Genomic DNA, 24,000 nt, shown 5'->3' with positions numbered 1-24,000 from the left:
TTTTAAAATTAGCGTTATTACTTTGTTTGGGAATTATATTTCACGAAACGATGCAGTACCGGGCAAACATATGAGCTGTTACATGTATACATGTTACATGTGTATGATAACCAAGGCAGTATTTGAAAAGAGAGGCAAGACTTTGGTAAAAATTTTGGAAGAAAACCAAATCATATAATGGTCATGGTAATGGTTAGATTACAATTGAATGCATCACATAATCAGTTCACAGTTCTACATGTCCAAAAGGAGTAGGAAGAAGCAAAGCTTATTAAATCCTACCCCTCCATCTGGTACTTTTACAATCAGTAACTGTTACATTTGTTCACTTCCTGCTTTCCTAATACAGTTTTTTTATTTTATTTATTTATTTATTTATTTATTTATTTATTTATTTATTTATTTTATTTTTATTTTTATTTTTATTTTTATTTTTATTTTTATTTTTATTTTTATTTTTATTTTTATTTTTATTTTTATTTTTATTTTTATTTTTATTTTTATTTTTATTTTTATTTTTATTTTTATTTTTATTATTTTAGGCGGCATCATTATGAATTATCCTTACTGACCTTTTTTTTATTATATAATCCCTCTGTGGACTAATTTAATGTTTTTTCTACGTAGTTTAATGTAGTATTTCTGTGGCACATTATAGGGTTTTCTATGGCAATATATAGTATGCCTGTAGTGTGCAAAATATAGTATATTTTTTTCTGTGATCCAATATAATGTTATGTGGTAAAAAGTGCGTCTAATTTTAGTGTTTCTGTATCCAGATATAAGTTCCTGTAACTTAATATAGAGTTTTTTTGGCAATATAGATTCTTATATTGATAATAGGGGTTTCTGTTCTGTAACCAAGTATAGCTCTTCCATGGTAAAATATAGTGTACTGCATATATTGCCTATTGTAGTACTTTTTGTGGACAAATATAGTGTTTCTGTGGCAAAGTATTGTGTTTATTTGGTTTTCCTTTCTGTGGCCAAGCCGAGTGTTTCTGGTGTAAAATGTAGTATTTCTGTGGCGAGGATGAATATCTGGAGAAATGTCAGATTATGTTTCACACTTTTTGTTTTTTTTTTTGTAAAGTTTCCCAGGCTGCTAATGCGTGTCACAGTTTGGACGCCCCTCGGTCTGACTCAGGTCCTAAAGAATTTACTGTGAAGATGTGGTCAGATGTGCTGCTCCCTTGTTGACAACCACTGAATGTATTCATGGCGGACAGTTCCAATTTACTGGAAGTACACGGTTCAACCCAGAGTTAGCGCCGATTACTGTAAATAATCCTGAAACGGGTGGCCTGGTTTTTGCAGGAGGGTGCGTCGAACAAATAATTATTAAACCGGCTGGTTTTGGAAGCAATGAGCCTTTCAGGGAACACCTTTTTTGTGCACTAGTCTCTCCTGGTTTCAATCATTAACCTCTACACGGAAAGGGTTCTCTTCTTCACGGCTTTTTTCAAAGAATGATTAACCTTATAACCGTCCTTTTGTGTTAGCGTCGGCATCGACCCGTTTTACATTTTAATGCATAAAAAGAATCACATCACATTTTTTTTATTGCATCAAGGCTTTTTGACTTTGTCAGGAAACTCTATTTCAACTAAATAAAACCAAAAGAATAATTTTTACTACATTTTAAAATGGTCTGGTTGAAATTATGACCACTGTATTGTTAGGGTCGGTTTTGACCCGGTTATGATAATATGATTATAAAGCAGGGGTCTCAAACTCAATTTACCCGGGGGCCACTGGGGCTAGGGCTAGGTTTTCAAAAAAAAAAACAAAAAAATGCATTTATTAAAAACAGAAAAATATACAAACTTTTTCAGTGCTTTGGTTCCGATTTTCTACAATAAAAGCTCTGATAAAACATTCCACTGTTCTCAAATATCTTCATTTTTATTTTTCTACACAAAATAAGATGAAAAATAAATAAACAAATCAAGAATAAAGAAAATCAATCAATCAGTAATAAATAAATGAATATAATAATAATAATAAAACGGCAAATAATAAAAACTTAAACCACATATAGTTGGTGGGTAGACAAATTATTTTTTTTCAATTTAAAATGAACAAAGCATTATTAGAGCCCTGTAGACATGACAAAACACGACTATAGTCACATTTATACTCTTTTTATTTACAACATATTGCGCAACTGCAGGGTCTTGAGACACATGCTAACTCGCAAACTAGAGAGCTAGCGACCTAAACGGTAGCCTTCAAGTTATTTCCTTTAAACTTAAATAGCCAAAAACTTACCACTTCCACACGGATAGGGAGGATAACTATTAACAGTTATTTAACCTTTAACATGAACATGAATCAAACGTAATCATTTTTTCTGGGTACATGATACCATACAGCATCCATATCAAACTTACCACTTCCACACGGATAGGGAGGATAACTATTAACAGTTATTTAACCTTTAACATGAACATTAATCAAACGTAATAATTTTTTCTGGGTACATGATACCATACAGCATCCATATCAAACTTGCGCGGGCCGCACTAACATTAAACTTTCCTATCAAGGCGGGGACCTCAAACTAGTGTCCTGCGGGCCACATGTGGCCCGCGGGCCGTGTGTTTGAGACCCCTGATTTATACATATTTTGCTAAGTATTTTCTGAGAGATAATTCTTTATCTTTTTTTAATCTTTTTTTTATAGACATGACAAAACACGACTATAGTCACATTTGTACTCTTTTTATTTACAACATATTGCGCAACTGCAGGGTCTTGAGACACATGCTAACTCGCAAACTAGAGAGCTAGCGACTTAAACGGTAGCCTTCAAGTTATTTCCTTTAAACTTAAATAGCCAAAAACTTACCACTTCCACACGGATAGGGAGGATAACTATTAACAGTTATTTAACCTTTAACATGAACATTAATCAAAGGTAATCATTTTTTCTGGGTACATGATACCATACAGCATCCATATCAAACTTGCGCGGGATGCACTAACATTAAACTTTCATATCAAGGCGGGGGGCCTCAAACTAGTGTCCTGCGGGCCACATTTGGCCCGCGGGCCGCATGTTTGAGACCCCTGCCATAGATGTTTCTTTAGTGATTAATACTAAAATGAGAAAATAAATTAAACAAATTGATTTATAGTATGTGTATAGTGACAAAAAAAGGCCTATATGCCCACACCAAAAGTATTAAAACCAACATTTTTATGGATGGATGAGGAAGCCTAAGAAGATAACCAAGACATGAGAAGTACATTTGATGGTAACTTATTGTTTTTAGTGTATTTTATATCTGATTTAATACATGGGACCCGTTAACATAAGAGATGATACCAGAAAGTCATGTTGTGTAAAACACATTATTCATCATTAATGTTCATACGCTTTGTTTTAACTATTTCCGAGTCTCTGTGCAACACACCATGCACACTCAACTCAACAGCTAACACAAGAGGAAGGTTTGATTCCAGAGAACAAAACCTGCTTCTATATATATATATGACAACATACTGTATCTATAATTCTTTCATATTTTTTAGGCTATTTGTCGGCCAGGACCATCTGGATGACACACAGCAGTACAACATATGGTGTGTTTGATGCCAACCACATCCAGCTTCTTAATGAATGTATATAACCACTCACATACACATGTCTCTCTATATGTTAAGCACATGGTACACATATTTGGAGTTAATTTTTCTCACTGAAATATCATTTTCAAGATAAAAAAAAAATGTAACACCTCCCGAGTTTGACCTTTGACTGATGACTACTCCACTGTAGTTTTGGGAAACGCGTGGTCATGTTTTGAGGGTGGGGGGAAACGCTCGAGGACCAGGAGAGACAGAGTGAGCTACATTTCCTTTGGAGGAACAATCTATGTGTAATTATACGCTTGCTGATTGTGTTGCGGAGGAAGTGTGCACGCTGAATTAGGGGCTTGACTTTGTATGGATTAGGTGTGTGCGGCGTGTTTTTGTGTGTTGGTGAGCCGTTTGTGCACAGACGAGGGAAGGATGTGGACGGAGTGGGAGCTTCCTTTACCTCCTCATACACATGCACAGAAAGGGCAGCTGTGGGATCCTTACATCTGGGATACAAAACACAAGCGACAACTTCAAACCGCCCTCAGAGTCTTACTTGACTTTTATAGATGAACGCCAAGGCCTAACCATTTAGATCAACATCACAGCATTACACTTCCATAGGTTGTACAAGGTGGAATATATTTTATTATTATTGTATTATTGTATTATTATGAATTCAGTTTATTATGAAAGGAGGAAAAAAATACAAACCAACATGGCCCTGTGTGAAAAAAAATGCGCCGCCATTGGATGAAGAGTCTTGAACCAGTCATGATGTGCTATACATATCACTATATTGACATTTACTATGGTACACATTATGTCATTGGATGCTCATACTGTATCACCTCGTACTTCAGTACGTGAAAAAAGAAAAAAATAATAAATAAATAAAACTTGAATAAAACTTAAAACTATATTAGGAAAGCAGGAAGTGAACAAATGTTACTGATTGTAGGATTTAATTTTTAATTTTTAATTTTTAATTTTTAATTTTTAATTTTTAATTTTTAATTTTTAATTTTTAATTTTTAATTTTTAATTTTTAATTTTTAATTTTTAATTTTTAATTTTTAATTTTTAATTTTTAATTTTTAATTTTTAATTTTGGGTTAAAATGAAATGTTCAAATGAAATTAAACCATTACCATTACCATTGAAACATAACTTAACTGAGAATAATTCAGAGCGATCCGCCATGAAATGGTTATAAAGCCATTTCGAAAGCTTTGGGACTCCGGCAAAACACAGTGAGAGCCATTATTAGCAAATGTCAAAAACATGCAACAGTAGTGAACCTTCCCATGAGTGGCTAGCGATACAAAATTAGCATGTTTTTTTTGGAATGTGGGAGGAAACCGGAAAACCCACGCATGCACGGGGAGAACATGCAAACTCCACACAGAGATTGCCGAGGGTGGAATTGAACTTACTAACCACTTGAAACTTGTGGAGTTAATAAAAACTAAATCAGGAGGTAGGTTGCCTACAGCCACAGCTGCCAATGCCAGTGTCGTAATTATAAAACTCCAGTTGGTTGTTTAGTAACTAATTGAAAGGAGGCCTGGATTTGAGTGTTTATGGTAACTATCTGGGTAAAATGTTCTTATTCTTATTTTGGAAGTCAAGCCACACAAAGCACACAAATGGCCGAGGGTGGAATTTGAACCCTGGTCCGCTAGCCGTGAGATCTGCGCGCTAACCATTCAACCACCGTGTAGAAAATCTGACAATTTATTTAGTGTTGCTTTTACTTTGACCATTGACATACAGTAGACCACCCCCCTCCATAAAGTTTTGTTATTAATTGACTTGTTTTTGCATAAACTCAACATTAGGCCCCAAAAATGACTTAATTTTTAATTAAAAAAAAAACTTAATTATATTCCACAACATAGTGTTGCTACTTCCCAGGTTGCAGTACCAACTCGCCAAGTGTGCCCACAAACAGTTAACGCTTATTCTTTGCTTCACAAGAGCAAGTAGGGGTGTGGCTTACTTTTCTGGACACCCGCCACCATCCCTCCCCCTCATCCCTCCATCCCTCCCCTTCCCTTGCTGCCTGTGCACATCGGTCGGTCGGTCGGTCGCAGCAGCAGGGAAATGTTCAGGAACTGAACACAATGAAGCTGTGCAGCAGCAGCAGCAGCGTCCTATGCAGCAGCTCCCCAGTCCCGGTGCCAGTTTTGCCCCCAGCTCTACTGTGCTCTACTGAGGGAGGAGGGCAGCCAGCCTGCTAGCTTCAGCGCAGCTTCCTCTGCAGAGGGCACTGCCAACAAAGCAACACAAGGGGCTGTCTCATCCCTGTGGGCTCAGCCTTATTAAGGAAAAAAAAGGAACTAACCCGTACTGTTTGTCCCCACCCCTCTTGTTGGGGTTTGGCTGTGGCGCTGCTCATCCCGCAGGTGTTCCTGAAGGAGGCCCTGGAGCAAAGGCTGGAGAAGGAGAGGGAGGAGGTGCGGCACAAGGCTGGCATGGTGATCCGCGCCCACATCCTCAGTTATGTGGCAAGGTGAGTGCACTGAGTGACAGTTGTCAGTGTTTGTTTTGTACTAGAAATGTGTGTGTGTATATATATATATATATAAGGGAGGGGGGGGGGTTATGTGCATGCCTTTGGGCACGTTTGTGCATGTGCTGCTGCAGTTATTACTGCGATGCAAAAGTTTGGAGCAGGACTTTACGTTGAATTATATGAAGACCTTGCAACCAAAAGGCGCTAAATCCATTTTGACTGATTTCGAGAAAATCAATGATTTTTAACTACGCACATTTCAATGTATTTGGTCATCAAGTCTATATTGCAAATGAAAGAGCTATCAATATAGGTCATAAAAATGCATGCTATAAAAAACCTGCACACACCATGTATTTTATTTTTTATTTTTTTATTATTTTTTTTCGGATTTAGCGCCTTTTGGCTGAAATGAATTTGAAGTCACCTTTAACTTCTTCAATGGCATTGTTGTAAAAGAATGTAAGGTGCTTTAATGTGCTATGCTAATAAAATAATTACAACACAGAAGCCATTCTCAACATACAATACAAAATAATTATTATTAATTAAATTAATAAAAATGTTATTAAAAGCAGTGCTCATATTTGACTGCACCGTGAAGGTGACAGTGTCAAAAATCATCTCATTACAAACTTTACATTGTATGTTTTTTAGTACAAGTAAAATAATGTTTCTCATGAGAGTTGGAGGTGTCAAGGTAGAGACTTTTATGGCGTAAAAAAAACTCCCATGTTACAGAATACTGTAAAAATTTGTGTTCTCCTGAATTGCATAACATACTGTAACTATCATACATGTACTTCATGTACACAAACAAAACAGAATGCGCACTGATACTGGCTTTCTGTATGTGCAGTGCCAATTGTATTCTTCTCTCTGATTGGTCAGATTATCAATAGACGGGAAACTTGGGCCAATCAGAATAAAGAATAAAGAAAGGGATTTAGCTCCTTTTGGTTGAAATCTGAAATGGAAATAGCGCCTTTTGGTTGAAAGCATAAATTTCATATCACTTTTTTTCCATATTTTTAAAAATGATTTCAAGACCAAAATATGTGATTTGGATACACATGACAGAGGTCTATTAAACTCATGAAAAACATGCAACTGAGTGAAAATTGGATTTAGCGCCTTTTGGTTGCAAGCTCTTCATATGTACAATATTTGCGCATATTTGCAGTCGATAAATCTCACTCCCGTCGGCATGCAATCTATTGTAGATCCAATCCAAGGTATAATGTTACGACATGAGCTGCATTTAATTAAAAATCCTGCCTTTGCTCATATTTCATTGACAGTGTTTAATTATGTTTAATTAAGAATAGAACAAGTACCATGGAACACAATTTATTCACTCATTGTGGTTACAGGTTACAGTTTATTTTCCAGTTTAAATGCCCATCGACTACTGAGCATGTGCGTTGCACCTATGTAAAATACGCCAAATCTTCGCTCGCCACGCCAAACTTTTTGTATAAACTTTTGAATTGGGATTGGACAATTAAAGCCTGATCAGTAACAAGAAACAAACAAATAAACCGTGGGCGTGGAAGAACCATACACCGCAACAACAACAACAGTCAGGAGGTGGCGGGCTGGTCACACGCCGCTGTGGGATGACCTTCAACTTCTCAACCGTGAGTCATTGCAAGTCACCCAACGTGGTTTTGCTGGTCCTTCGAGCATGCTGACCAAGTTGACCGCGCAATTGTTCAGTTGGGTTGAGGTTCAAATTCCATTCTTTTTACGCCGAAAATTCTGGGAGTAGTAGCTTAGAAGCATCGCTGTGTTCACTCTGTGGGGCGAGTGTCAAAAGTGTGTCATTTAGGGGATGGAATTTGACCCAAGATGACGGAGATTCTTTTATGAGTATATAAGAATATACTGTATCATACACAAGTGGTTCTTACTTTACGGCAGGGGTCTCAAACTCAATTTACCTGGGGGCCACTGGAGCTAGGGTCTGGGCAAGGCTGGGCCGCATCAGGTTTTCCAAAAAAAAAAAAAAAACGCATTTATTAAAAACAGAAAAATATACAAACTTTTTCATTGCTTTGGTTCCGATTTTCTACAAGAAAAGCTCTGATAAAACATTCCACTGTTCTCAAATATCTTAATTTTTATTTTTCTGCACAAAATAAGATGAAAAATAAATAAACAAATTAAGCATAAAGAAAATCAATCAATCAGTAATAAATAAATAAATATAATAATAATAATAATAAAAAGGCAAATAATAAAAACTTAAGAAACCACATATAGTTGGTGGGTAGACAAATTATTTTTTTCAGATTAAAATGAACAAAGCATTATTAGAGCCCTGTAGACATGACAAAACACGACTATAGTCACATTTATACTTTTTTTTTATTTACAACATATTGCGCAACTGCAGGGTCTTGAGACACATGCTAACTCACAAACTAGAGAGCTAGCGACCTAAACGGTAGCCTTCAAGTTATTTCCTTTCAACTTAAATAGCCAAAAACTTACCACTTCCACACGGATAGGGAGGATAACTATTAACAGTTATTTAACCTTTAACATGAACATTAATCAAAGGTAATAATTTTTTCTGGGTACATGATACCATACAGCATCCATATCAAACTTACCACTTCCACACGGATAGGGAGGATAACTATTAACAGTTATTTAACCTTTAACATGAACATTAATCAAAGGTAATAATTTTTTCTGGGTACATGATACCATACAGCATCCATATCAAACTTGCGCGGGCCGCACTAACATTAAACTTTCATATCAAGGCGGGGGCCTCAGACTAGTGTCCTGCGGGCCACATTTGGCCCGCGGGCCGCGTGTTTGAGACCCAACATAAGGATGATGATGAGGTGGTCTTTAATGCAAAAACAAAATGCGCAAACCACATAAAATAATATCAGCAAGCTCAACTTTTCTCTCTGCATGCAGCCACACACACATATAGTTGGGACTCGTGTTGCATTCAAAGACGGTCGGAAATTACAAAACTCTAGATTTCCTAGGCAAAACTAATGAAATGCTTTTGTCGATAGAGCAGCTGATAGTTACCGGACTCTTGTGTCCTCTTTGGAGTTCACTAAAGGCCTGAAAAGTTCCCTAAAGCCACAAGTGCAGTCTTTGTGTTATTATATGTAACAAGAGCTCCATCCTGAGATGAGTCACCGCCTGTGGAGTGATTATGGCGGAGACGGGGCCAAGCTCAGGGTCAAATGGTCACAGCAATGTGTGTGGGCCTCATGGGGTCATGTATGCTACATGTTTACACTGTATGCGTGTGTTGTGTGTGTGTGTGTGCGTGTGCGGGTGACGGAGCTCAGTTACAAGGCGAAACACAAAAGCCCACACAACCGCACGCTCAGCAGACTGTCAACACCGCGCTGTTCGTACGCTACCAGCTCTTGTTTATTTAAACACAGGCTTGCCGGCGGGGAGCGCGAAACGACCCAATGCGGCGACGTCGCAACTAATGTTTTGTGGTGACACGCAATGTTTCCCAATCAGGAAGCAGTACAAGAGGGCTCTGGCCAGCATCGTCACCATCCAGAAGAACTACCGCGCTCACTTTTGGAGGCGAAGCTTCCTGCGACTGCGCTTGGCATCCGTCGTTCTGCAGAAGCACCACAGAGGTCAGGTGGCCCGATCGCTCTGTCGGCAGCTCAGGGAGGAGAAACGCAGGAAAGAGGAGGAGGAGAGGCGGCGTATAGAAGAAGAGAGGAGGATGGAGGAGGAGAGAAGAAAGCGTGAGGAAGAGGAGGAGAGACAAAGACTGCTAAATGAGGAGCTGAAGAGGAGGGCGGAAGAGGAGCTGAGGCTGGTGAAGGAGACAGTTGAGTGTCAAAAGGCTGCAAATGGCGACATTAAAAGGTAAACATAAAGAACCAGGAAGTGGCTATGATAAAGTCACGCTTGTTTGTTTCCCATACCCACTGGTCTTGCATTATGTTCTCAGGAACTCACTGGTGGTGAATGGAGCTTGTCAAAAGGTGAGTCCACTCCATTGGAGCATCATGATAATGACGCTGATATCATTCGATCATACATGAGTGAAATCGGACGATACTGACCCTAATTTCATTACTATTTACCTATTTTTTGGGGCTCCCTGGCAGTCAAAAGACTTTGGAAACTCTTCATAAATAAATAGAAACATGTATGATTAATTCATAGTAATTAATTAACAACAAACTGACACCCCACCCCTTTGTAGAGTGATTTTTTATTTATGGGGCCTAGAATTCCTAGCGGCACCCCTTTATGTTATGGTTATGATTTGGTTATGGTTTTATTACATTTGAACATGCATCAGATTACAATTGAATGCATCACATAATCAGTTCACAGTTCCACATGTCCAAAAGGAGTAGGAAGAAGCAAAGCTTATTAAATCCTACCCCTCCATCAGGTACTTTTACAATCAGTAACATTTGTTCACTTCCTGCTTTCTTAATATAGTTTAAGTTTAAGTTTTTTTATATAATTTTTTTATAACGTACTGAAGTACAAGGTGATATTTTTATTTTTGTTTTTATTTTTATTTTTATTTTTATTTTTATTTTTATTTTTATTTTTATTTTTATTTTTATTTTTATTTTTATTTTTATTTTTATTTTTATTTTTATTTTTATTTTTATTTTTATTTTTATTTTTATTTTTAATTTTATTTTTAATTTTATTTTTATTTTTAATAAAAATAGAGTTAGTATGTTCTCTGTAGGCGGCATCATTATGAATTATCCTTACTGGCCTTTTTTTGCAGTACATTTAGCGAGTGAAGATTGCTTTTAACTGTTACATTTGTTCACTTCCTGCTTTCCTAATATAGTTAAGAAATGTGATTTGCAATAAGGATCCATAAAATCACCTTCCGGGTACACCCTGGACTGGTGGCCAGTCAATCACAGGGCACATATAGACAAACAACCATTCACACTCACATTCATACCTATGGACAATTTGGAGTCGCTAATTAACCTAGCATGTTTTTGGAATGTGGGAGGAAACCGGAGTACCCGGAGAAAACCCATGCATGCACAAGGAACACAAGCAAACTCCATACAAACATGGCCATGGGTGGGGAAAGACAAAATAAGAAGCCAAAAAGTTACCACTTCCACACAAAATAGGAGGAGAACTCATTAATTCATTCATTTTCTACCACTTATCCTCACAAGGGTCACGGGGGGTGCTGGAGCCTATCCCAGCTGTCTTCAAGCGAGAGGCGGGGTAAACCCCTTGACTGGTGGCCAGCCAATCACAGGGCACATATAGACAAACAACCATTCACACTCACATTCATACCTATGGACAATTTGGAGTCGCTAATTAACCTAGCATGTTTTTGGAATGTGGGAGGAAACCGGAGTACCCGGAGAAAACCCACGCATGCACGGGGAGAACATGCAAACTCCACACAGAGAAAATGAAAACCAAAAGTCATTCTGCCTAGCAAACACAAACCATTCCAACATGTGACGTGACCCAATTCTGTTGAGAGTCATTATATTGAGTTGAGTTTTATATTCATTCACATAAACTATATATCATCTGAGCAGTTAAGTGCAGCCCCATTAGAAGTGACAACTGTAATTTAAAAAGTATTATTTTCCTGGAATGTAGCCTACTTTAATGCCCCTTTTCCATTGCGCGGTACCTTCTGGAGTCAACACAGCTCTGCTTACTATTGATTCTTTTCCACTGGCAAAGTCAGTAACTACTTTTAATCAGGGCAGCTGGGGTTCAGAGCGTGCCAAGATGATGACTATATGGGGGTTCTAAACCTACTGGTGGTGACATACTCCATAGTCTCACCTTTGCTGCAGTGATCCCAAGTCTCTTGGTAATGGTAATGGTTTGATTTCATTTGAACATGCATCAGATTACAATTGAATGCATCACATAATCAGTTCACAGTTCCACATGTCCAAAAGGAGTAGGAAGAAGCAAAGCTTATTAAATCCTACCCCTCCATCTGGTACTTTTCTTATCAGTAACTGTTACATTTGTTCACTTCCTGCTTTCCTAATATAGTTATTAAATTTGATATGCAATAACCTTCATTCATTCATTGTCTACCGCTTATCCTCACAAGGGTTGCGTATCCCAGCTGTCTTCGGGCGAGAGGCCAGCCAATCACAGGGCACATATAGACAAACAACCATTCACACTCACATTCATACCTATAGACAATTTGGAGTCGCCAATTAACCTAGCATGTTTTTGGAATGTGGGAGGAAACCGGAGTACTGGTACTTTTACAATCAGTAACTGTTACATTTGTTCACTTCCTGCTTTCCTAATATAGTTTTTTTTTTAAATCACATACCGAAGTACGAGGTGATATGAACATACAATAACTGTCAATTGGCTCATCGTTGTGCATTGGTTGAGGGTGTTACTCAATCCATTCCATAGTTCGATTCCACATACTGAAATGCTATGGCTTTTTAACGTAGTCCTAGCATAGAAGTGTTTCAAATGTACTTCTTCCCTGAGATCATATTTCTCCTCTCTTGTAGAGAAGTATTGGATGACATTTTTAGCAAATTGGTTATTATTTTTAGCCTTATGCATTATTTTAGCTGTTTGAAGATGAACTATATCAGCAAGTTGAAGTATTTGTGATTTTAGAAATAAGGAGTTAGTATGTTCTCTGTAGGCGGCATTATGAATTATCCTTACTGGCCTTTTTTGCAGTACATTTAGCGAGTGAAGATTGCTTTTATAGTTATTAGCCCATATTTCCACACAATAAGTAAGATATGGTAGAACCAGAGAGCAATAAAGAGTGTGGAGTGATTTCTGATTGAGAACAAATTTTGCTTTGTTCAATATTGAAATATTTCCAGCCACCTTATGTTGTATATTTGTAATATGAGGTTTCCAGATCATATTTTCATCTATTGTGATCCCCAGAAATTAATTTTCCTTTGCTCTTTCAATGTCTACACGGTCTATTTGTATTTGCTGGTGCGTGTCCTATAAAAGCTGTAGAGTACAAAAACCAAAGTTTGGATTATATAAATATATATATATATATATATATTAAGTATTTGTGACATTAGAATAGACTTTCATGAATATAATATTACCACAGCCAGATGCATGTCTCTTAATGTGGTCTGTGATTGGCTCGTCAACAGAAGGAACTGGTTCAGACTGCGTCCTATAACTACACGACCGACGAAGAGAGCCGTCAGATGGAGGAGATCCTGCGGTTGGAAAGAGAAATCGAACGTCTGCAGAAGCAGCAGGAAGACGGCGTGTCTCTCCTCGGGGAGATCTCCCGGGAGGAGTTACGACAGATGAGGGAAGCTGAGATTTATCGGCTGGAGAAGGAGGCCTCCCGTGTGGCGACAGAGTTCCTGGAACTTTTGGACTTTGGCGGTTTAGAGCCATCGCTGTCAAGTGAGGAGAATCTCCACGACCCGACTGAATCGACCGCTCCTCTTGCTGAGGAGGAGGTAGACGAGGGTTTCCATGCTGAGGATGAGTGCGTTCCTTTACCTGACTTACCCCCACCAGCCGCAGTCCCCTTGGATAAGGAAGTATTCCAAAGTGTGCCCCCTCCTCCGGCTGCCTTCGCGGAAGGTCTCCTTGTCCGCGCTCCTTTGGCCTCCTCTTCGTCTTCATCTCCCCCAAACCGACTGAATCATCTCCCCGACTCCCGACTCCCTGACCCTGCTCCTCCTGTCATCACCAATGGAGACAAACGGCGATGCGGCTCAGACTTTGAGCCCGTAAGTCAGGATCCGTGTTGTTCCAACCCGCCTGATGCGGAGTCGGACTACGATCAAGAGGAGTTTGAGGAAGCTCACGGGAGCTCAGGTGCGAGCATTAATGATGGTCACATCACTGATGAGGAGATGCTGCGGAAATCCTCCTGCACCCACAACAGCCTGGACTCCTTCAGGGGCAGCTCAGACTCGGTAAGAATAACACTGAAGTTATACAAGATAATGTATTGGTAATGGTAATAGTAATGGTAATGGTAATGGTAATGGTTTAATTTCATTTGAACATGCATCAGATTACAATTGCATGCATCACATAATCAGTTCCCAGTTCCACATGTCCGAAAGGAGTAGGAAGAAGCAAAGCTTATTAAATCCTGCCCCTCCATCTGGTACTTTTACAATCAGTAACTGTTACATTTGTTCACTTCCTGCTTTCCTAATATGGTTTAAGGTTTTTTTTTTGTTTTTTTTTTTTTTTTTTGTGACGTACCTCTCATAAATTGTAAATCTCTCCCTATCAACTATATTCAAAATGCTTTGGAATAGAATTTATAATATTTATTTATCTGTACTTTGCAGACTGAAAGCAGCAAAGCACAACAAAACGTCAACAAAAAAGTCAAATTGCATGTCATTATTAATGGATTAATTGATCCTCAATGAAATGCCCATTCCCGATACTATGTCAAAGCAACATAACAATTTGAATTTCCACACCTTAACTTGAAATGAAAAGACCCAAATGAAGGAGGAGTGTATGTTTGCGAGTGTCTTTTGTGCCAGAGTGGGAAGAACAAGTTATTTTTAGCACGGAACTTGCAGGTGCTCAATTCCATTCACAGTTTCTCGTGTCAAAAAGGCACGCGTCACCCTCAAGCGGTTGCGTCTTTGTTTCAGTTCATCGACAGTGACGAGGACAACGACGGCTACGTGGACACGGATGAGGAGGTTTCCAACGGGAGGATGAATCTACTGAATGGCAGCGGGCCTCCTTACTTCCATGGCTATCTCTACATGAAGAGTTAGTAGTTCACAAAAACCTCTTTTCCCCACAATATTAATAAATGGAACATTCCGTAGTTACAGCATAGAAAACCTGATTATGACAATATACAATCTGGGGGTTCGATTCCACCCTCGGCCATCTCTGTGTGGAGTTTGCATGTTCTCCCTGTGCATGCGTGGGTTTTCTCCGGGTACTCCGGTTTCCTCCCACATTCCAAAAACATGCTCGGTTAATTTCCGACTCCAAATTGCCCATAGGTATGAATGTGAGTGTGAATGGTTGTTTGTCTATATGTGCTCTGTGATTGGCTGGCCACCAGTCCAGGGTGTACTCCACCTTACGCCCGAAGACAGCTGGGATAGGCTCCAGCACCACCGCGACCCTCGTGAGGATAAGTGGTAGAAAATGAATGAATGAATGAGTTCTCCTCCTATTTTGTGTGGAAGTGGTAACTTTTTGGCTTCTTATTTTGTCTTTCCCCACTCTTGGCCATCTTTGTATGGAGTTTGCATGTTCTCCCTGTGCATGCGTGGGTTTTCTTCTGGGTACTCTGGTTTCCTCCCACATTCCAAAAACATGCTAGGTTAATTAGCGACTCCAAATTGTCCATAGGTATGAATGTGAGTGTGAATGGTTGTTTGTCTATATGTGTGTACTCCGCCTCTCGCCCGAAGACAGCTGGGATAGGCTCCAGCACCCCCCGCGACCCTCGTGAGGATAAGCGGTAGAAAATGAATGAATGAATGAATGAACATTATTAGAGCCCTGTTAACATGAAATAACACCCCTATATGCATATTTACACCCCTATTATTCTTTGTTTACGCCACCTTGCTCAACTGTACACGGACTATGGGATCACTGCAGGGACACAAGCAACAGCCATTAGCAAGCTAGCAAGTCGAGTCAGAGCTTTTCTTCATGTCACTCACACACACCAGTGACGTGGAATGATACACACGGTGATGATACAGGAAAAAAAGTGTCTGAAGGGTTGTTAGCAAGTCAGCAAATAATCTTTATTACCATTAATTTTTTATTAAGGACTTTGTAATATAAGGATATATTAAAATAATCTAAGAAGTACCTTACACAAGTGGAAATGAACACTGCATCCTGTTTCTATTCAGAATACTCCAATATTAATCTCTTTTCAGGTGGACTCATGATACCCTGGCGTCGGCGCTGGTGCGTACTAAAAGACGAGACCTTCATGTGGTTCCGGGCCAAACAGGACTCCCTGAAGTCCGGCTGGCTTTACAAGAAAGGTGGAGGAATGTCCACTTTGTCCCGACGCAATTGGAAGATGCGCTGGTTCGTCCTGAGGGAATCCAAACTGATGTACTTTGACAATGACAGCGAGGAGAAGCTCAAAGGGACGATTGACATCTGCACGGCCACGTAAGCTATTTTTATCTTAAGTGTTATTATTTGATAAATCACGTTGTATTGAACACAAACAGAACCTGGTTGTTATTTTACTGTGTTTTTTTTTTAACAGGGAGATTGTAGACAATCATGAGAAGGAAAATGCACTCAATATTGTAACCGGGGAGAGGACTTACCACATCTACGCAGAATCCCCAGAAGATGCCAGGTAGACATTGTCCTTACTTCCTGCTTGAATTAATGTAAGATAAGATGAAACATGCATTGCATTGCACAGCAGCAAGAGTACAGAATCAGTTAAGCAGTACAAAATACACAATATAGAAAAATAGACAATATAAACAACCCAAGTACAGTAAAGTCACATTATATCGATATTCTCGGGAGTCGGAAAAAATACCGATATAACGGGACTATCCATATATCCGATCCTGCGCCGAACTGCATTAAAAGTGGGCGGATCTTTGATATGGCATGTAATTTTTCTTGAGTTCATGGATTGCGTATCTAGCATGCTTTTGTACTACAATACATTTTGTACTACAGTAAATAAAAATAAACTTACGCTGTAGTGATTACCGGTTACCGGGACATAATTCACCCCGGAACATAATTCACCCCGGAACTATCGATAGGGAAGGTGTTGCCACCCGGAGGGGTAGGCGCGAGGGACGGGTGTTTTCCGCTGTGTGTGCTGCACTCTGGTGGTGGAAGTGTGAAAAATAAAGTTGACTGGAAGCAGCCGTTCGCCGTGTTCTTTTTTGGTATTGAAATCCTTGAGCAAAGATTGATTTAAGCTGCTTTTGTATCGATATAAGCAGACCAAATTGGCTGGCGGGAGATGAAAAGGGCATCCTAGTAACCGGATTATCATAATAACCGTGTATCGTACTAACGGAGCTAATTATATCATAAAAGACTAGAAATTTGCCGGGAAATGAAAATAGTATCGTAATAAGTAGTAATTTGTTTTAACCGATATCGATATAACGAGACTTTACTGTATTAACAAAATCAACAGTTTTACAGTTATATACAAATACAGTATGCAGATAATATGAAACGAGATGAAATACATGACAAGTCTATACACTGAGATCTTGCTAGTGAGTTAATATGAGGCATTATAGAAATACTTCACATAGAACTCAATATATTGCATTAAGAGCCTTAATACTTAATAGTCTGGAGTAACTATACTGAATATAAAAAACAAAGTATTGCACATATGTACATAGAGGTGTACATGTATGGAAATGTTGTCCCTCTGGTGGTTGCTAATGGAACTTCATAATGGCTGACCTTTGCCTCCCTTTGGTTTACTTTCCCCAACTCCCTGTGGCCCCATCCAGCGGTTGGTTCAGTGTGCTGAGTCGTGTCCACAGTGCCAGCCCAGAGGAACTCATGGAGATGCACCATGAACAGGCCAACCCGAAGAATGCAGTGGTTAGTGGTGTTCAAGTCCCTTTCTCTGCTCTGCTCGAATTGCAGCTTTTTTGTACTGTGTTGATTCGTTTGACTTGAACTGCATTGACTTCTCTGTGTCCAGGGTACGTTAGACGTGGGCTTGATTGATTCGGTTTGTGCATCAGACAACCCTGACAGGTGAGAGAGCAGCAGCAAATGTCCTGTATAGATTAATAATAGTAAACACACTCTATTTTTCCTCTTATTGTTGCCAAGGGACAGGGAAGGTTATCAAGTAGCTGGCCTGTATTTGCACAAATCCATTTAGAGATAAGATAAGACTGCTCTGATTGGGGGCTGCACGGAGGTCAAGTGGTTAGCGTGCAGACCTCACAGCTAGGCGACTTGAGTTCGATCCCACCCTTCGGTCATCTCTGTGTGGAGTTTGCATGTTTTCCTCATGCATGTGTGGGTTTTCTCCATGTACTCCGGTTTCCTCCCACATTCCAAAAACATGCTAGGTTAATTGTCGACTCCAAATTGTCCATAGGTATGAATGTGAGTGTGAATGGTTGTTTGTCTATACGTGCCCTGTGATTGGCTGGCCACCAGTACAGGGTGTACCCCGCCTCTTGCCCAAAGAGAGCTGGGATTGGCTCCAGCACCCCAGCAACCCTCGTGAGGATAAGTGGTAGAAAATGAATGAATGAATAAGTTCTCCTCCTATTTTGTGTGGAAGTGGTAACTTTTTAGCTTCTTATTTTGTCTTTCCCCACCCTTGGCCATCTTTGTATGGAGTTTGCATGTTCTCCCCGTGCATGCGTGGGTTTTCTCCGGGTACTCCGGTTTCCTCCCACATTCCAAAAACATGCTAGGTTAATTGGCGACTCCAAATTGTCCATAGGTATGAATGTGAGTGTGAATGGTTGTTTGTCTATATGTGCCCTGTGATTGGCTGGCCACCAGTCCAGGGTGTACCCCGCCTCTCGCCCCGAAGACAGCTGGGATAGGCTCCAGCACCCCCGCGACCCTCGTGAGGATAAGCGGTAGAAAATGAATGAATGAATGAATGAACATTATTAGAGCCCTGTTAACATGAAATAACACCCCTATATGCACGTTTACACCCCTGTTATTCTTTGTTTACGCCACCTTGCTCAACTGTACTATACAGACTATGGGATCACTGCAGGGACACAAGCGACAGCCATTAGCAAGCTAGCAAGTCGAGTCAGAGCTTTTCTTCATGTCACTCACATACACACACACACACTTAATTTTTCAACTTTAATAATGACTTGGAGTGCATGAGAAAGTGAGCTCTTTTTGACCACATTGTCATTCATTGACACATATATTACACAATCAATGCTGATGAATAAGTCGAAGCTTTTACAGTATAAAATGATATTACAGTATAGTATTATACTATGTGATAATGTATGCGATGTGCCACCGCTTGTAGACCAAACTCTTTTGTGATCATCACCGCCAACCGGGTGATCCACTGCAACACGGACACACCTGAGGAGATGCACCACTGGATCGGCTTGCTGCAGAAATCCAAAGGAGACTCCAAGGGGGATGGACAGGAGTTTTTGGTCAGAGGTCAGCCATCATAAAAGATCTCCATACATATTCACGACCCCATAAAAGTACAGATATTTGGTCCTCCATACATAGGCATCTGTTTTGTAATGATTTACACATAGTACACATAGGTGATACTTGCAGTAAAATGTACAGCATACACTGTTAGAAAACTCCCAATTTAGACATTTTTATGTCTTTATGCTTCACTGATATTGTGTTTTTGCTCATGTGTTGAGATTAACACGTTACTTGGTGGTTCTTGAATGCACCATAGTTGTGTTCCCTGATGGCTAATTGTACTGTAAGTCTAGTCTAGTCTAGATGACTAGGCTAAAGGCTACACCGTGACACCGAATCCATCTGTTCAGCCATCATTTTAGATCAGGGGTGGGCAAACTACGGTCCGGGGGCCACATCCAGCCCGCCAAGTGTTTGAATACGACGGCCCGTCCGTTCTTTCCAAAGTATTTCATTTAAACTCAACATACAAACTAGCATCATGGCTTGAGCCAACCTTTTGACCTTGGTTTTATCGATTTTGTTATTTGATGTGGTATGTTGTTTACAAAGTGCTCCTGAAAAAAGGGACACAAGCATAATAATAATAATAATAATAATAATAATAATAATAATAATAATAATAAATCTAAATATAAAATATTTAAATATAAAATATTTTAATATGAATATAAAATAATAAATAATAATAGCAGATTGCTTGACACTTTTACAGTTTTAGATGATCATTCATTTGTAGTGAGTACGTAAAAAAGAGCAGTTCAAATCATCCATAAAGTTGGATTTTTGGAACATACAAACACATTATTTTTAAATTCAAAGATTCTGAAGTTTCATGACATAGTAGAATTCCAAACAGTACAGGTTTTATTCAAAGCTAGGCATAATATATTACCATATCCATTACAGAAATTACATTTCATGAACGTACTGGTGGTTATGATTTACGCGAGGAGCTAAATTTCAAGAAACTAAAACATAGAACAACATTTTAAAAAAAGTTTTAGCCCTACAATTAATGGGGTACGACTGTGGGATGATTTGGAGGCAGAAATGAAACAATGTCTAAATATAAAACTATTTAAATATAAGTATAAATTTAAAATATTTGGAAATTATAGTGAAGGGTAATAATAATGGTCAAGCAATTACAATGTTTTTTTCCTTTTTGGTAGGCTTGGTTAGTGATTGGATTTAGTTTTGTTGACAAGTCTATTACTGCTTTAACCACTGTCACTGCTATCCCCACTTACACTAAATAAGAGAACAAGGGTAGGCGAGACATGGGTCTGGAAGAGTGGGGTCTCTGTTCGAAATAAAGAAGAAAAAATGTAAAAAAAAAAAAAAAACAATAATGAACACATGGAAATATAACACAATGTTTTCCTCCTCTCCAGGCTGGCTACATAAAGAGATGAAGTCTGGGGTGAAAAGCACATCTCTGAAGCTGAAGAAACGTTGGTTTGTTCTCACCACAAACTCTTTGGACTACTACAAGTCATCTGAGCGTAGCGCTTCCAAACTGGGAACGCTGGTACTCAATAGCCTGTGCTCTGTGGTTCAACCTGATGAAAAGGTCTTCAAGGATACTGGTTAGTTCAATGTCTAAACGACGTCAATGAATCATCCAAGTCGTTGTTGTTCGGGCACACTGAAAATGTTGTTGCTCTTTACAGGTTACTGGAATATCATCATCCACGGGCGTAAACACTCATACCGCCTGTACACCAAAATGTTGAACGAAGCCATGCGGTGGACGAATGCCATCCAGGGAGCCATTGACAGCAAAGTTCCGATTGAAACACCAACGCAGCAACTCATAAGGGATATCAAGGTTAGTTTTTTTGGTGCCGTACTAAATAACGAGCATTCAATTCAATGATTTCATGTTCATAGTTTTAATTTTCACTACCTCATATTTAAGTATTAATATCATGCTTGCACCAACTCTTTTCAGTCTATGCCAAGGACACTATCTCTTGTAAAGTGAGGTACTCACTATATGTGTGTACTGCAGTGACTTAGTCGTAGTAAGTCATGAGCATTGACTGAGTCGTAGGTTTTATCGTCTTGAAGGAGAGCAGCTTGAATGTGGAGGCAGTGGAGCAGACGTACTGGAGGAACCCCATCCTGAGATACACTCAGCATCCTTTGCACTCACCTCTTCTTCCTCTTCCTTACGGAGACGTCAGCATCCACTGTGAGTTTGTGGCAATGGAGTTTCACTTTTGACGCTTCTCCGACGCGAAAAACGTAAAAAATGTAACAAAATTATTGAATATGTTTGGGGGTTGGGCGGCACGGCGGTCGAGTGGTTAGCGCGCAGATCTCACAGCTAGGGGACCGGGGTTCGATTCCAACCCTAAACATGCTAGGTTAATTAGCGACTCCAAATTGTCCATAGGTATGAATGTGAGTGTGAATGGTTGTTTGTCTATATGTGCCCTGTGATTGGCTGGCACCCCGCCTCTCGCCAGAAGACAGCTGGGATAGGCTCCAGCACCCCCGCGACCCTCGTGAGGATAAGTGGTAGAAAATGAATGAATGAATGAATGAATGAGTTCTCCTCCTATTATGTGTGGAAGTGGTCACTTTTTGGCTTCTTATTTTGTCTTTCCCCACTCTTGGCCATTTTTGTATGGAGTTTGCATGTTCTCCCCGTGCATGCATGGGTTTCCTCCCACATTCCAAAAACATGCTAGGTTAATTAGCGACTCCAATTTGTCCATAGGTATGAATGTGAGTGTGAATGGTTGTTTGTCTATATGTGCCCTGTGATTGGCTGGCACCCCGCCTCTCGCCAGAAGACAGCTGGGATAGGCTCCAGCACCCCCGCGACCCTCGTGAGGATAAGTGGTAGAAAATGAATGAATGAGTTCTCCTCCTATTTTGTGTGGAAGTGGTCACTTTTTGGCTTCTTATTTTGTCTTTCCCCACTCTTGGCCATTTTTGTATGGAGTTTGCATGTTCTCCCCGTGCATGCATGGGTTTCCTCCCACATTCCAAAAACATGCTAGGTTAATTAGCGACTCCAATTTGTCCATAGGTATGAATGTGAGTGTGAATGGTTGTTTGTCTATATGTGCCCTGTGATTGGCTGGCACCCCGCCTCTTGCCCGAAGACAGCTGGGATAGGCTTCAGCACCCCCGCGACCCTCGTGAGGATAAGTGGTAGAAAATGAATGAATGAATGAGTTCTCCTCCTATTTTGTGTGGAAGTGGTCACTTTTTGGCTTCTTATTTTGTCTTTCCCCACCCTTGGCCATCTTTGTATGGAGTTTGCATGTTCTCCCCGTGCATGTGTGGGTTTTCTCCGGGTACTCCGGTTTCCTCCCACATTCCAAAAACATGCTAGGTTAATTAGCGACTCCAAATTGTCCATAGGTATGAATGTGAGTGTGAATGGTTGTTTGTCTATATGTGCCCTGTGATTGGCTGGCCACCAGTCCAGAGTGTACCCCGCCTCTCGCCTGAAGACAGCTGGGATAGGCTCCAGCACCCCCGCGACCCTCGTGAGGAGAAGTGGTAGAAAATGAATGAATGAGTTCTCCTCCTATTTTGTGTGGAAGTGGTAACTTTTTGGCTTCTTATTTTGTCTTTCCCCACCCTTGGCCATCTTTGACAGCTGGGATAGGCTCCAGCACCCCTCGCGAGACAATAGAGCGAGAGACAAAAACAGCAGCAACAACAATTCCCATAACAACAACAGTGACAAACAGGACTGCATATTGTTATGAAAACAAATAATCCTAATTAATAATCTATATGTCAATCTGTGGACGTCTCTCTCCCTCAGTGCAAAAGGAGAAGGGCTACACCAGCCTGCAAGACGAAGCAGTGAAGATCTTCAACTCGCTGCAAGAGATGGAGGCGGTGTCAGACCCCGTGCCCATCATCCAAGGAATCCTGCAGACTTGCCAAGACCTGAGACCGCTGCGAGACGAGGTCTACTGTCAGCTGATCAAACAAACCAATCACGTCCCCCATCCCAACAGCCCCTCCAACCGCGCCCACTGGCATCTTCTGACCTGCATGAGCTGCACCTTCCTGCCCAGCCGCGGCATCCTGCGCTACCTCAAGTTTCACCTCAAACGGTGAGACGCGCATCTTGAAGTCATCGGTCCAAATCAAGTCAAAACTCATCAATTTTTTTTTTATTTTATCATGTATGTGCGTGTTCCTGGCAGGGTGAAGGAGCTATTTCCTGGCACAGAGATTGAAATGTTTGCACATTTCATCAGCGAGTCTCTAAAGAAAACCAAAACCAGAGAGTTTGTTCCCTCCCAGGAGGAAATAATAGCTCTACTTACAAGACAGGAAATGACCACAACAGTCTACTGTCATGGAGGAGGCTCGTGCAAGATCTCTATTAACTCACACACCACTGCTGGAGAGGTAGGGACGTTTTTTTCTTGACTATAATCAGCACAGCAACAATTCAGTTATGAATGGCGGGCTTCTTGTGTGGAAGGTGGTGGAGAAGCTGATCAGAGGTTTGGCCATGGAGGACAGCAGAAACATGTTTGCGCTTTTTGAGCACAACAACACTATTGACAGAGCTGTGGAAAGCAGGGTGCTCGTGGCTGACGTTCTGGCAAAGTTTGAAAGGTGAGGTTACTCTCTGTGTTTGTTTCACATTCACATTCATACCTATGGACAATTTGGAGTCGCTAATTAACCTAGCATGTTTTTGGAATGTTGGAGAAAGTCCACACATACACGGGGAGACCATGCAAACTCCA

General features: G+C 40.1%; 1 protein-coding gene across 1 annotated transcript in view; it reads left to right on the top strand.

Annotated features, from left to right (window-relative positions):
- Positions 1–24,000, top strand: part of myo10l3 (myosin X, like 3) — an 80,549-nt gene that overhangs the window by 51,347 nt on the left and 5,202 nt on the right. Inside the window, exons 22-37 of the mRNA XM_058081747.2 lie at positions 5,994–6,100; positions 9,614–9,976; positions 10,062–10,095; positions 13,252–14,037; positions 14,743–14,866; positions 16,009–16,252; positions 16,353–16,448; positions 17,593–17,686; positions 17,790–17,845; positions 19,113–19,255; positions 20,656–20,850; positions 20,935–21,092; positions 21,335–21,458; positions 23,055–23,352; positions 23,446–23,653; positions 23,730–23,866. Coding sequence (XP_057937730.2) covers positions 5,994–6,100; positions 9,614–9,976; positions 10,062–10,095; positions 13,252–14,037; positions 14,743–14,866; positions 16,009–16,252; positions 16,353–16,448; positions 17,593–17,686; positions 17,790–17,845; positions 19,113–19,255; positions 20,656–20,850; positions 20,935–21,092; positions 21,335–21,458; positions 23,055–23,352; positions 23,446–23,653; positions 23,730–23,866 — 3,167 coding nt within the window. The remainder of the gene's footprint in view (positions 1–5,993; positions 6,101–9,613; positions 9,977–10,061; positions 10,096–13,251; positions 14,038–14,742; positions 14,867–16,008; positions 16,253–16,352; positions 16,449–17,592; positions 17,687–17,789; positions 17,846–19,112; positions 19,256–20,655; positions 20,851–20,934; positions 21,093–21,334; positions 21,459–23,054; positions 23,353–23,445; positions 23,654–23,729; positions 23,867–24,000) is intronic.

The sequence above is a fragment of the Doryrhamphus excisus genome, linkage group LG12 (genome assembly GCF_037039965.1).
Source record: "Doryrhamphus excisus strain RoL-2023G ecotype Guam linkage group LG12, RoL_Dexc_Guam_v1.1, whole genome shotgun sequence".
NCBI lineage: Eukaryota > Metazoa > Chordata > Actinopteri > Syngnathiformes > Syngnathidae > Doryrhamphus > Doryrhamphus excisus.
Note: the sequence above shows the minus strand (reverse complement) of the source record. Positions and strands in the feature narration are given on the sequence as shown.